General features: G+C 27.5%; 1 protein-coding gene across 1 annotated transcript; it reads left to right on the top strand.

The window, feature by feature from the left end:
* Positions 1-642: 642 nt before the first annotated feature.
* LOC108461490 (transcription factor bHLH62) lies at positions 643-3,180 on the top strand. The gene is made up of 6 exons (XM_017761347.2): positions 643-1,967; positions 2,065-2,130; positions 2,201-2,269; positions 2,354-2,425; positions 2,512-2,764; positions 2,849-3,180. Exons 1-6 carry the CDS (start codon positions 1,140-1,142, stop codon positions 2,884-2,886), a joined length of 1,326 nt encoding a protein of 441 aa, XP_017616836.1. The 5' UTR covers positions 643-1,139; the 3' UTR covers positions 2,887-3,180.
* Positions 3,181-15,699: the final 12,519 nt, after the last annotated feature.

The raw sequence follows: 15,699 nt of genomic DNA, 5'->3' as shown, positions 1-15,699 counted from the left end.
GTTGGGAAAGTTAGTCCCAGGGTCAGAAAAGACCACGTGCTCCATAGGCAAGCGTTCAATAAGTTGAAGGAGGCTCAAAGAATGTTAACACTAGGGACAAGGAATGTTAGTACTATCGACTTAAAGGCCGAGACAAAACAGTGAGCTCTATTGTGAGTTGTAATAGTAATAGGGTCAGAAAGGACCACGTGCTCCGTAGGCAAGCGTTCAATAAGTCGAAGGAGGCTCAAAGAATGTCAACACTAGGGACAAGAAATGTTAGTACTATCGACTTAAAGGCCGAGACAAAACAGTGAACTCTATTGTGAGTTGTAATAGTAACAATAGGAATGTACATAAATACCTCATGTGTTTCTCTTAATACAACACGAAAAAAATTACTCAACAGAGACTAAGCTCCAAATATATGACTATTACATTAAATTATAAATTTTAATTTTTTTACTAAAAAATAAATATTTAACCCAGAACAAGTGGATAGAAGTTTTATTACTATTTTACTATCTTCAATACAAATGACATCATCCTAATTTTGCTCCACCGATAATATATAAGATAATAATGTTTTTATTGTTTAAAGGAAAATACAGAATTTACTCTACAATTAAAAAATAAACATCAATTGTTGTAAATGTTTTTATTAATAAAAAAATTAATCACAATGGCAGCCCCTCTTTCAAAAGCTGGTTTGAAGTTTGAACTTTGAAGCTCGTCATTTTCCTCCTCCGTTCCTTCCACCGTCTATTACGCAGTTTTAGGCTGAGATTTTCGTAATATTAGCGTTTAATTAAAAAGTAAATTAAAAAAAAAAAAAGAGGTCAAACAGGCATTTGCTTTGCTTGCTTTATCTATCCTTGCTTGCTCATCATTTTCTCTCATTTCATCTCTCACTTTTTTTCTTCTCTTTTGCCTTTGCTTTAGCATTTGCTTTTTCTAAATTCCAACAATCTCTTCTTTTCGCTTTGCTTTCATTTTCCCTTAATTCAGTCACAAAAGCATCATCATTATTATCATTGTTTAACTACTCTCTTTCTTTTTCACTCAATTCTACTAATAAAATTCTGGGTTTTGTTTTTTGATTCTTGATTCTCAGTTTTCACTTTGATTATCGATCTGGGTTTGTGTTTTTTTTTTTGGTCATGGAAAAAGACAAAGCTTTTATGTCTGAAGAGCTGAAGAACAGAACAACAACACGACAACAACAACCAGCTTGGAACCCTTGTGGTTTTATGACAGAAATGTCAGCAAATGAGCTGAATTGTGGAACAGAACAAGTTGGGAACTATTTTTTCAATCCAAATTGGGATAATTCAATGGATCAGAGCGATCCCTTTGAATCAGCATTAAGTTCCATGGTGTCTTCTCCAGCTGCTTCCAATGTTGGTTCCGGTGAAAATGTAATGATGCGGGAATTAATTGGAAGATTAGGGAATATATGCAATTCTAAAGATATCATCACCAACAGTACTAATGTTTCATGTTATAGTACGCCATTGAATTCACCTCCATTTTCAACTGATCCTGGATTTGCTGAAAGAGCTGCTAGATTTTCTTGTTTTGGTGGCTTAAATGATCCATTAAGGGATTCACTTAAGCTTTCAGGTCATGTTAATGGATCTCAAACCATTAACAACAGTACCCTTTCAAGATCTTCTTCACCAGAAAATGCAGAATCTGGTGTTTCTAAGGAAGAATCTTCAGTTTCTGAACAACTCCCAGGTGGTAATACCAAGAAAAGGAAATCAATTCCAAGGGGAAAAGCAAAAGAAACTCCATCACCAGCAACGGTTGATGCCAAGGTTGCAGCTGAGAATAATGATGAATCCAATGCTAAAAGAAGCAAACAGAATGGCACTGTTAAAGCTTCAAATAAGGAGGATTCAAAGCCAGCAGAGCCACCAAAGGACTATATCCATGTTAGGGCAAGAAGGGGTCAAGCAACTGATAGTCATAGTCTTGCTGAAAGAGTATGAAAAACCTCTAGAAATTGAAACCAATGTTTTGCATGTTCTTTTGATGTTTATATTAATCTAATGATCTTTATTATATATTGTAATTGACCAGGTTAGAAGAGAGAAAATAAGTGAAAGGATGAAGTTCCTACAGGATCTTGTTCCTGGTTGCAATAAGGTAAAAAGCATAATTGAGACTTGTGTTACTCTTAAAACATTCATGTCTAATAAAACGATGTTTGTTGCAGGTGACTGGTAAAGCAGTTATGTTAGATGAAATCATCAACTATGTGCAGTCATTGCAACGCCAGGTCGAGGTAAGTTTGGTCGCCGGAGCTAAGCGTTTTCTCGAATTTTAATGTCGGATTTTAATTCTGATTAAACGATTTTATTACCTGCAGTTCCTATCTATGAAGTTGTCTACTGTGAATCCAAGGATGGATGTTAACATGGAAACACTTTTATCAAAAGATGTAAGTTTTTAATCAATTTGCTCTCTCCATTTATGCCAAACTCATCTGAATTTTTTTTTAATCTTTGCATTCTTTGTGTTATGCAGATGTTCCAATCTCGTGGATTGCTGCCGCACACCGTCTATTCAATGGAACCGACGTTCCCTTTCGGGTATCAACCACAGCAAGGACTAGCTCTCAACAATGGCATAGCCAATACTACTTCTCAACAAGGCTTTCAGTTGCCTCAAGTTAATGGTTTCATTGATGGTAATCCACAAGTTGGATCAATTTGGGAGGATGATTTACAGAGCATTGTTCAAATGGGGTTTGGACAGAATCAAGCACAATGCTATCAAGGTAAAGCATAATCCAACATCCGAACTATACCCGAATTCGAGTTGGAATAACATAATCGATTGATCCCTTTTTTGTTCGGTGCAGGTTCAATAGCTCCAGGCCAAGTGAAAATTGAGCTATAAAAACCACCATTAAACAACACCTGATTCAGAGATGGTTTTGTAAATAGGAAGGATTCAAAACCCAATTCTTTAGAGAATTTTTACAACAAAATCCTGATTTGTAATATTTTAGGACTAATTACAATGAAGTGGTCCATATTCCACAGTTTTTTTAAAAGCTTTTTAGCTTGTCTTTTGTGAGGAGGGGTTGAGAGAAGAGATGAATTTTTATGTATACTTCTGTTTCAACCAATATGTAATTTGGCCTTAAAATTTGAGAAATTAATGAAAACTCTTTTCAGTTCATTTAGAAAATGGATTAATATATTATTTGGTATCTGAATTTTACTTCAATATTCAATTTGGTCTTTAAATTTTGCTTTATTGTTTAATTTAATAATAAATTAAACAACTCAATGAATGTTTTACACATGTATTTTAGTAAAAAAATAAAGTCTAGGTATCAAATCGAATAAGGAAAATTTCAATTATCAAATTTAAAGAACTCAGGGATTAAATTAAACATTAAAACCAAACTCAAGTATCAAATAGTTTAGTAAATTCTGCTTCTATGTATAACTTAATGTCTTTGATTAGTGCCTATAATTTAGGCTAAAATCCATCCGCAGATTTGGGTTTTATTAGAAGAATAATATGATAAAAAGGCAAAACAGTTGTGTCCCATGAATTTATCCATTTTCTTTATAATTTTTCTTGGCAACCAAACAAAAACTACAGTTGAAAAGAAAAAGACAGCAAATTTGCCATTGCTTTCAAATTTAGCTGGAAATCAGAAGTGGGGTTGAAGGAGGGGGACCCTATAGGCATTGGATTAGATTGACAATTATGTAACATTAATAAAAATGGAGTAAACTAGTGGGAAAAAAATAAAAATTAAGATTCTTTTTTATTTACTTGTAAACAGCTGTTAAAGTGGGGACAATTGATATCTCAAAGTCCAACTGATGATTAACAATGATTTGTGTGGTTTTAGCTGTAATCCATTGTCATTTCTTCAAACAGGATCTTTCTCTTTTTTCCAGTTTACAGGTATCCTTAAATTTTGTCCCAACCTAATTTAATTTACATTCAAAAGAACATAGATTTTAACCATTAGGTCCTTCTATCAGTCAGAATGCTAATACTATAAGGAGTCAATTAAAACGTAATTTAAATTCCGAGTGATAGTTTAGGGATGTTTTGTGGAAATAATCCTAACTAATTTATATAGTAAAAAGAAATTATATAATATTGGATTTAGAAAAGGGCATTAGTGAACTTATGAGTTGGCTTAAAGAATAAGTCTTTTACAATCCAATCAGCTTTAGAAAATTCTGACAAAAAGGAAAATCTATTAAAAGTGGATATTATGGAAAAATACATAAATTAAAGTAGTGGAATTCATATGTAAATTAGATAAAGGGGTGCTTTTTTGAAGTCAATTTTTCTTTTTTGCCATCAAAGTTTGTATTGGAAATTCTCAAGTTTTTACTTTTTACAAACCAACCTTTTGGGTGAATTGAGCAATGCATTTATGTGCACAAATATTGAATAATTTTTTAATGCAAATTATTATGGATAATAAAAGAAAACAACCCCAAAGTGCAATATATATACAATTGTTGTTTTATTTATTAATCTGGTCTGAATTGTAACTTGTAATGAAAACCTGGACAGGAGAATTAAAAGCTAAGTACTTTTGAACCCCATGTGATGCGTGATAGTTAAGGTATTCACTGTCTCAGGTGTGATCTAGATTCGAGTTGTATTAATCGTGTTTCTTGTTCGGGCTTTACCATGTTATTGTAATTTATCAAAAAAAAAGTTAACTGTATTAGTCATATTACCTGAATTTTGTAATTTATCTCTTATTAATTAAAATATATTATCATGTTTTTTAGTAAAGTTTAAGATTTAATCTCTTTTTTTAAAAAATTAAAAGTTAAATTTTTTATTTTTTGATTAAAAATAATAATTCAACTAATAAATTGTTAAAATATTTTAAATTTTACTTCAATAAAATTATATTTTGGTTTTTAAAATTTATAAGTCGATTTTGATTTTGAAGTTGAAATGATTGCATGGTTGTAATGATGATGGTAATTGTAATGTAAAATACTAACGGTATCAAGAACTGAATTATGAGCATTAAATCGAAGGATAAATTATATTTGTAGTCACTTAATTAATGGTGAGTTTTATTTTTGGTCATTTAACTATAAAAAATTACAAAATAGTCATTTAACTATTCAGTTTTTTTTTTTTTTTGGCCACTAATCGTTAAATGGCTGATGGAAAGAGACGAGACATCTTTTAAAATTAGCATAATAGCAATTTTAACTCTCAATATTTATAACTTTGTGTTAATTTAGTCTTGATTCTAAAAAATTTAACCCTCAACGTTTATACATTGTATCACAAATATATTTGATCGAAAATATACCAAAAATGGGAACACCCAAAAATCTAAAATAATAATTTTAATTTTTTTTCTCATTGTTTTAAAATTAACCCTCAATGTCACAAATAAAATAAAACAACAAAATAAAGACTAAATTACACAATGTGTAAATGTTGAGATTTTTTTTTTGGAGTCAAGACTGAATTGACACAATGTATAAATGTTAAGGGTTAAAGTTGCTATTATGTCAATTATAAAAATTGCCAATTTCATTAGTAATTTAACGGTTATTGACCAAAAAAGAAAACGTCAAATAATTATGTGATCATTTTGTAATTTTTTATAGTTGAGCAATAAAACAACAAAATAAAGATCAAATTACAGAATGTGTAAATGTTGAGGTTTTTTTTTTTTTGGAGTTAAGACTAAATTGACAAAACATATAAATGTTAAGGGTTAAAGTTACTATTATGCTAATTTTTAAAAATTGCCAAGTTCGTTAGTAATTTAACTGGTGACAAGAAAAAGATTGAACAATTAGGTGACTATTTTACAACTTTTCATCTTTGGGTAACCAGAAAATTACTAATAATTAGATGATTACTAGTATAATTTATCTTAAATCAGAAAAAACAAAGAGATTTAATTTTTAACTTTGTTCAAATATAGAGACCAGTGACAAAATTTGACCTTTGTTTTCTTAATGTAGGTATGTTCTATTTACTCTCTTTTTTCATACCCACCTAATAATTCTCCAAATCTTTTTTGGTTATTTAAGCAAACTGTTTATTTCATTACTTGCAATGACAGTAATATATTATATTTTTTTCAACTTTATTTGATTGAATGAATCTGACATATACTGTCAATTGTAGAATTATTCTATCACAGAACAATTTCAAATTTATTGCATGATCAGCTTTAAACAATAAGATCTGAACATTTTTTCTAATGCAATTTTGGTGCATCAGTTTTCATTTATTTCTTGTACCTTTAGGTAATTAATGGATATGGTTGATAGTTATGGCTAATTAAGTACAAATTAGTTAAGATAATTGCCCTTATTCAAAGGGATTTTTTGCTTCTTTTTCTCCATGGAAGTTATTACAATCGGCTAACAACAATCTCTCAATAGGAGAAGAGATTGTATAAAATTGCGATTCCACGTCATATTTATCTTTTTCCAATAAAAAAATAACAATCAGATTTTTCGTCTAAAAATGCTAAAAATGATAAAAAAGAATCTGATTTATCATTCTCCTATTGGAAAGGGAAAAAGATGACATGGAATTACAGTTTCATACAATCCTTTCTCTATTGAATAGATATTAACGGTTCAACAAACACATATAAACTCATAAAATCAGAATCCGCACACTTAATCTCTAAAAATACTTTTTTTTTATTACATAACTGAATTTTTAAAAAATATATAAAGAATCTGATATTAATAAAATTGAATCTTAATATCTATAATCAGAAAAAAATAAAAAGAAAAGAAAAGCTTTTTATTATTAGATATTGTTTATGGAACAACCAATGAGAATTTTGAATGGTTGAATCAATTTAAAGGTAGTTGATACCTTTCTCCATCATCAATGTCACATTTTGACAATGATGCCAAAGCAAAATTATGCGACTAAATCTAGCAGGATACAAGCAAATCAATCCATGATTGTGATTGAACATTGCCCTTTGAAAGCGATTTAAGTCCTTGAATGAGAAATTATTCGAGTTGTTTATCATAAATGTTTTAGATCATTATTATAAAGATTTTTTTAAAGTTATAACTAATTTTTCAATATTCGAATTTGAACTCAATAAATATTAAGATAAATTATATTAATAGTCATTCAATTATTTACAAAAATTTTAGTTATTCAATTATGAAAAATTATAAAATGACCATTAATTATTAATAAATTACTTTCGTGATTACTCAATTATGAAAAGTTACAAAATAATTATCCAACTATTCAACTTTGTTTTTTTATCACCAACATGCTAACAGTGGCTGTTCTTAAAATTGACATAATAGCATCTTTAACATTTAACATTTATAAATTATGTCAATCTAGTCTTAATTCTAAAAATGTAACCATCAACATTTATACATTGTGTAATTTGGTCTTTTTTTTTTGCATTTTTGGGTTAATTTTAAAAGGAGAAAAAATAAAAATCATTATCTTGGATTTTCAAGTGTTTTCATTTTTCTGTATATTTTCAACCAAATTTAGTTGATAAATTTATTTTTTTAACTTTTTAGGTGAAAGGATCACAAAGAAAAACAAAACTGCAAAAAAAAAAAAACTAAATTACACAATATATAAATGTTTAGGGTAGATTTTTTAAAATCAAGATTAAATTGACAAAATATATAAATGTTGAGGATTAAAGTTGCTATTATGTCAATTTAAAAACGGCTACCGTTAGCTAACTGATGATAAAAAAGACAGAATTGAATAATTAGGTGACCATTTTATGACTTTTCATAGTTAAGTGACTAAAAAAAATTACTAATAGTTAAATGATTAAAAAAGAAATATACTAATAATTGAGTGACTAGTAATACAGTTTACCCAAAACATTAATGTGGATGCTTATTATCTAACTTCAACTAATTAGGTAAAATTAGTTGCAGCATTGGATTCTTTTTTGTTTTTTTTTACTTTCCTCTTAGTGTTTTATGCTTATTGTCCCACTGTTACTACTGCAATTGCTTTAATTTACAGACCCCATATTAATTATAATTTTATTATAATTTGGTTTATGGTAATACTATCCACCAACAATAATGTTTTTTAATAATTTTATTATAGGTTTTAATAATGTTTAGAATTACACAAGCTCGTTCTTGATGTTTTTAAGGTCCTAGGCGAAATAATAAATTGGATCTCTTTTAAAAAAAATTATAAATATAATATAATAAAAACTGAAAAAAATTTTGGGGCCTTAGGAGATTAAGTATTTTAGTCTAAATTTTTTTTCCCATATTCAAAGTTGAAAAAATAATTTGTTAGGCCCTTCTAACCCTGGGCCTTGAGCAGCTGCACTCTTAAATAATCTCCAGGGTCAGGCTTAAAACTATTCATAGTCCATCCCCAACCCATAAATAAGAGGAAAATACGTTTCAGCGTACTCGAACCCATGTCCTCCTACATTAGTAACAATGTCTATATCAATCGAGCTAAGACTTAATCGACTGTTGTATGAATTTTTCTAATCAATTAAGAAGTTAAAATTTTTAAAATATATTATTATGTGATAAAAATCTATTGATTATGAATCAATTATTAAATCAAATTTTGGTATAGATGTTACCAATTAATCTAGAAAGTTTTTATTAGATAAAAGCACGAAGGAGGGCCCTAAAAGGAAAATTTTATTTTAATATCCTAAATTTATAAAATTTTAAATTAATATATAATAAAATTATAATTCAACTTGTAAAAATATTAAAATTTCAATTTAATTTAAAATATATAATTTATTATCAACCTTTTAGAAATTTTTTAACTTTTTTTTTTTTTTAAGAATCTCATGTTCTGATCAGATCTGTTCTACTTGATATAGTACTTAGAACTATCCATAACTCGTCTCGAACCCATAAATAAGAGGATAATGCAATTCAACGCACTCAAACCCATATCAATCGAACATTTCTAAGTTAAATTCGAGTAACATATGTGGAATGATTTAGAGAGATTGATAGAATATGTAATGTTTATTGTGGAGTTTATAAAATAATGATGAATTAGAAGGGGGGGGTGACAATTTACCTACAAACTAGCTGTCAATTAAATTCTTCCATTATATCATCTGTTAAATATTATTCTACATCTTTTCTCGTTTTCATTTATGTCTTTTTCTTTAACCTCGACAACTGTTACACTGTTTTTTTTTTAACTTTGGTTTGGTACATATCAAACTTTGATTGGGATATTTTATTAATATTTCAACCATATCTTATAATTTCTTTAACCTAACATTTTGCTTCATCTCCAAAAATTAAGCAATTATTATATGCAGAAAACATAACTTTGGAAAAGCATAATCCACAAACTGAAAAAGACAGAATGAAGAAAATTACAGCATGCATGATGTATTTTTCATACAATTTAAACTCAAGATTTAATTGATATAATATTAATTTTTAAGCAATATCTTTTATAAAGGAATATGTGTAATTATCTTAAAGTTAAAAATTCATTTTAGAAGGGTCAAGATTAAATTATAAATTTTAGGGGGTAAAGGGACTACAATTTTTTTTTTATAATTTTGAGTGGGGTCAAATTATAATTTTATCATTTTGGAACCAAAAACCCTACTTGTCTTTTTGGTGATGTCCTTGAATATATAGATACAAATAGGGGTAAGCAAAACTAGATCCGATTCAAAAAAATCGAAAAAAGTTTAAATCCGAGTTAATTGAATCTATTATTTGAATTATTCGAGTTTAAGTCGAGTTGAATTTTACAATTTGAATAACTTGAATAATAGATTAGTGTAAATACCCTTTTAACCCCTGTCAATTTTGAAAATAAACAAACTGATCTCTCTTAACAAAAATTACAAAAATATTCAAATAATATTAAAATTAAAAATTAAAATTAAAATATTTATAAAAATTCTAAAATTTATATTTTTAAATAATTATAATTTTTAAATAAATTCTAAAACAATAATATTGGGACATAAATAAGTTAATTAATATTCAAGTTTATAATGCTATAAGGATTTTTTTTAAAGTTTTAAAAATATGTGTTAGAAGTTGTGTGACCAAATTCCTATTAAAATAAAATACAAGTGATAAGATAAGGTGATCTACGAGAGCGAAGGCCGAGGGTTGCACAAGTGAAATTCGTATGGAAGTTTATTTCATCTATTTGATGTTGATTAGAATAAGGTGTTTTAACTTTACTGCATTATTCTGTTTGACTTTGATTAGAATATGATTTTACAAACTTATAAATAGACGTAGTCTATACTCCTTTTGTATCATTCGAATTCGACATAATGAATTTTTCCAGATAAAATTCTGGGTATTCTTTTCTCTCTTTCTTTGCGATTCACTGTCATTATCAACATTCTATTTTCACAATATAGTTTTAAATTTATGTTTTCTAACATGAAATTAGCTATAGTGTAATAAGATCTTAATTTGACATGTTTAAGTTTTTAATTTAACTCAAATAATTTCACTTAATTCAACTCGATTCGAATTTCATTCCACTCAACTTGATTCTAAAAATCTCAAATCGAGTTAAAATGATAAAATATGACTTGTCAACTTGATTAACTCAAAAAATTTTCACTCGATTCAAACCGATTCAAATGATAATACGAAATTCAAAGAGAGGGTTCTAGTAATGTGTTTGATTTTGGTCTTCCTCTTCAAAGAGAAGGTGTAGGAAATACATATGGATATCATTTTCAAGCCTATTTATTTATTTCTTTCCAATTTGATGGCTTTTACTCATTTCTAATTTTATAAGAAAATTATTGGTGATGTATGGCCAGGGTTTAGAAGCTATTTGTCCTATTTTATCACCATCCAATGGCAGTCCCCAATCTTTATAAAACTGGGTCTCAAAAAGTGTGAAAAATGGACCATAGTTTGGGTTTAGAATGATTTGGTTTCCTAAGGAAGACAAAACCACAAGCTTCTTGTTTTATGGTCTCTAACCGAAAAGTAGGATAAGATACCAAAAAAAAGTTAAATTATTCCATTAGTCCTTGTATTATATATAAGCTGTGTATTTAATCCTTGTAGTTTAATTTGGTCATTTTTTTTCACTGTGCTTTTCAAACTTTGGAATTCCAATCATGACCAAACAATGGCTATTAAATTCAATAAAGTTAGCTATTTTTCAAATTTTTCTGTAATTAACATATTATCATTACTCCCAGAAAAGTCGATTAATGGATTTGATGATGATTGATCACATCAAGGTTGAAATTTCGAAAATTGGTAAGTATACATATTATGAATGATCAAATTGGAGAATAGAAATTAAACCTACAACTTTACGCATAGTACAAGACTATTAGTAAAATATAACCAAATAAACTTAATTATTAACATTTGGGTTAGAATTAAAATTTCAAAGATTAAAAGGACTAAATCTACAACTTACGTAAAGGAAATATATGAATACATTAAATTATTAGCATGTTAATTAACATGATTATGATATAAAAATACATAAATACAAAACGAGTATGTATATATATATATATGAATATATTGAGTTTGATTATAGACATACTTCTATGATCAACTTGAGGGATTGTCCCCCTATCCTATTGACACCAAAACCGAACTAATAAATGATCTAAGGCTTCAAAAACAAGTGCATATCTTTATGTGGCTTTTCAATAAATCTTCCATTCATGTCAATTTTGTGTAATAAACTTTGGGTGGTCCATCATATCCATTATCATAAGAACACCCACAAATGAGATAAGAAAAAACAGAAGAGAAGTGGAAATTCAGACACAAGGTTATTAATGGTGGTGTTTCTATGTCTGTTGAATGCCATAGTTTGGAACGTGGGAACGACATGGATAGCAAACAACATGTTGGCCATGATGTTTGTTTATGTACTTCAATGTGTACACGTTATTACTTGCTTTCGTGTTCCCTTTTGTTGCCAAGAGAATGGTATACAAAGGAAATAAATACTACGTTTACTTTTTGGGAAATATTAGTTTTTGGAGCTAATAATGTCTTAGTTTCGTGGTGAAAGCGAACGTTTTGAGTTTTTAAGTATTCAAGCTTAAATCTTTTATCATGTAGAATTACGGTAAGTGAGATTTCATCTCATCATGTATATATGTATGTATGTCATGTATAGATTTTTTCCGATTCTTGATTTGCTGTGTTGTATATAGTTTTATGAGTTTGCGTGTTACTCTTCAATATTGTCTCTCAACTCAACGATTTTTTATGTTCATATAAAATATAGAATAAATCGTATATGATGAGATTTGAACACAAGTTAAGCATTTCAATCAAACCCATATTTAGTTTTAATGTCAATTTTAATAAATTTATTATATAATTAGTTTCACCCACATTGTGAGTGTGTCATAATCAAATATTGATAATCTGGTATCACAAGTTAACTCTACATTAACACAAGATTAATGACAACACCATGATATAGAATTGTAGTGCAATTAATATTTTTAATTTGATGTATTTACATGTTTAAATGTTGTTTTACTTTAACCTAATTTCTTTTAATATAGTAGATCTTGCATGTGTTATTATTAATAATTAACTTTAAACTATATATTTTATCATTTATTATATGTTATTTTTAAATACATTTTATATTCTAAATAAGTAATTTTTATATACATACGTGTATGACAGAATTTCAAATATTTTTACTATATTATATATAAAGATATTTTGTTATTATACTAAACTCGATCTCGACTTAGAATCGATGTCTTCAAAATAAAACCAATCCCCGCTTGACCCGAAACTGGTCTCGATAAAAGAGAAGTTCAACCTTAGTGGGCGGAATCCGTATCCGAAGATCTACTTTGAAACTCTCAAAAAATGTCTAAAGTTCTTCTAAAGCATTAAGACATTTTCAAGAATAAACAAAGGCCACTGTTTTTTTTTTAATTTTTAATTTTTTTATTTTGGCTCATTCAAGATGGGTTGCTGGCATTTATTCTAGGTTTTAACCCTAAATGCTAATTTAGCGATGGTAATGGATGGTGATTTTTGCAGATATTTGATTTACTTTTATTATTATTATTATAGATTTGAGTATTACATATTATGTAAATAATATGTCTAGTAGCTTGTTGGGGTAATTATATGTTTATCAACATTGCAAAGTGAAATAACACTTTAAAAAAGGGTTTCCATATTGAATAGATGAATTTTTCTATATTATATACACTTTTTTTTAAAATTTACATATGAAATTATTTAAATAACCAATCATTATCAATAATATATATGATCTTTTTAAGTTTCTTGCACTAAGAACTTCAAATATTATTTTCTTCTGCAATTTATCAGTCGAGCCTTGTCTTGACCAGCACAACCTTATTCGTTCATGGGACACTTTAGTCGACCTCAATACTTTGAACATGTATGGGGTTGCTATCCTTTTGTTGTTGAGATTGTATATTTTATGGATGTTCTTATTTTTTATGTGTTGCTGAGTTGATATTATATCTAAGGTAGAAGAAAGAAGATTAAAAATATTAAATTTTAGTCGATTGAGTCTTAGCTCAGTTGGTATTGGTATTGGTATTGTTATTACTGAACAATACCAATATCAATTGAGCTAAGACTCAATCGACTAAAAAAGGAAGCGGTTTCGAGTACGCTGAAGCGTATTATCCTCATTTTTAAAGATTAGGAAAAGAATATAGATAATTCTAAACATTATATTAAAAAACAAAAATTAAATATCAATGTGACACTATAATCCCTGTAGCGACGTAAAAAAATTTTTTTAGCTTTCGGTCGCTAATTGAGGTAATTTATTGGAAATTTAAAAAACCGACTTTCGATTTTATTAACAAAGGGAGTCGCCACCGATCTTTTTTCCAGGTGTGACCGGACACCTAATAAATCATCCTTTTAGAAAAGAAAACTTATTCTTGCACAAAAGTGAAGGCGAATTTAGGTCACGTCAAAAGCCAAAGTAAAGTTGGGTTCGAGTCGGATACTGCGAGGAAGGTATTAGCACCCTCGCGACGCCCAAAATTGGTATCTTATTAAACAAGTATTGTCTTAATTTTTAAAATTGCAAGTTCAAAGTAACATTGAAGCGTGATCCGATCAAAACACGAGAAATTTCAAGTTTCGTTTTCTTTTGAGAAGAACATACCGTTTTAACACGAGTCGATTGATATTCACCCAACATAGCGATGAAATCGATGACTTAATATTAAATCGGCATGTTGCCTTATTTATTGAAATTAAAATTATGAGTAAAACATTATTTAAAATAAGAATTAAGTAAATAATACAAAACAACGATGCAATTAATAATGAAATGTTAAAACCGAGAATATTAAAACAACAATATTAATATTTACAAAAGAATAGAAATGATGTACTACCAATATAGTAAGAAAAATAATATATTCATAATGACAATAGAAAATAACAATATTTACATAAAACATACATATACATATATATATATATATATACATGACATACCAAAATGAAAATATACAACATATATTAGAAATATTAATAACAGAAAAATATATTTTATATATATATATATGCTAACGACACTACATGAATATGTACTTATATGTATTAAAATATCTACATATATAATGGACATGTACTAATAATGATAATAAGAGTAATAATAAAAGACGATATATACCAAATAATACATAATAATTTAAAACAAAATAGTAAGTAACAATAGAGAAAAATGATAAGTATAATAATAAATATAACGATATATGAAAATAATACTATATAAAGAAAAGAATATATATACTCCTATAATAAAATATGTGTACTAATATTAATAATAAATATAATAGGGATAAAATAAATATAATAATATACACATGATATGGTATTAAAAATACGTATATATATAATAGTATTTGAGTATGTACATGAGACAATATAAAATATATTCATGGAAATATACAAGAAGTATACAACTAATAACATTAAGAATATATATAAAATATAAATATAATATATACAATATACACATATGATAAAAACTATTAATATGTACATGTATATCTACATACACATTAAGTAAAAGTACTAATGCTAACAATATTAATAATAAATATAATAATAGATATATATGCATACAATAGTAAGAAACGGAACATAAAGAAAATATATATATATATATATAGTTAAATATAATATAATAATAACAATATATAAAAATAATAGTGATAACAATATTACATATATAACATGATTAATATTTAAAGCTAAATTAAATAGCAAAATAATATGAAATCTAAGGTAAATCTGAAAAATAAATGAAAAAAAAAGAAGAGGGAAGAGAGAAGGGAGGGGAAGGGAATCGGCCGGGGCGATCAATGGTCGACTGTGGGCATAAATCCATCGTTGGCGTTACACACCACCGCATGCAGTGGCGAAAAATGTAATTTTTTATATTTGTTTTGTATATATATTTTATTATATTTTTATTATAATGTATATATATAGATTAATAGATTCGAAAAAAGGAAAAAAGTAAAAGTAAAAATAAAATAAGAATAAAATAATAAAGAAAATAAAATCACCTTTAGGTATTTTTTGAAGATAAATTCTTTGTATTTATCAAAATTCCCTCCTCTTACATGATTTTTGAATGGCTTTTTATAGCCATCTTTTACATGATTTTCTATTATTTCTTTTTCTATTTTGTAGGTGGTGGTGGTAGACAATGGAT

Source organism: Gossypium arboreum, chromosome 3 (genome assembly GCF_025698485.1).
Source record: "Gossypium arboreum isolate Shixiya-1 chromosome 3, ASM2569848v2, whole genome shotgun sequence".
Classification (NCBI taxonomy): domain Eukaryota; kingdom Viridiplantae; phylum Streptophyta; class Magnoliopsida; order Malvales; family Malvaceae; genus Gossypium; species Gossypium arboreum.
The sequence above is the reverse complement of the archived record's forward strand: the minus strand, read 5'-3'. Positions and strand labels throughout refer to the sequence as shown.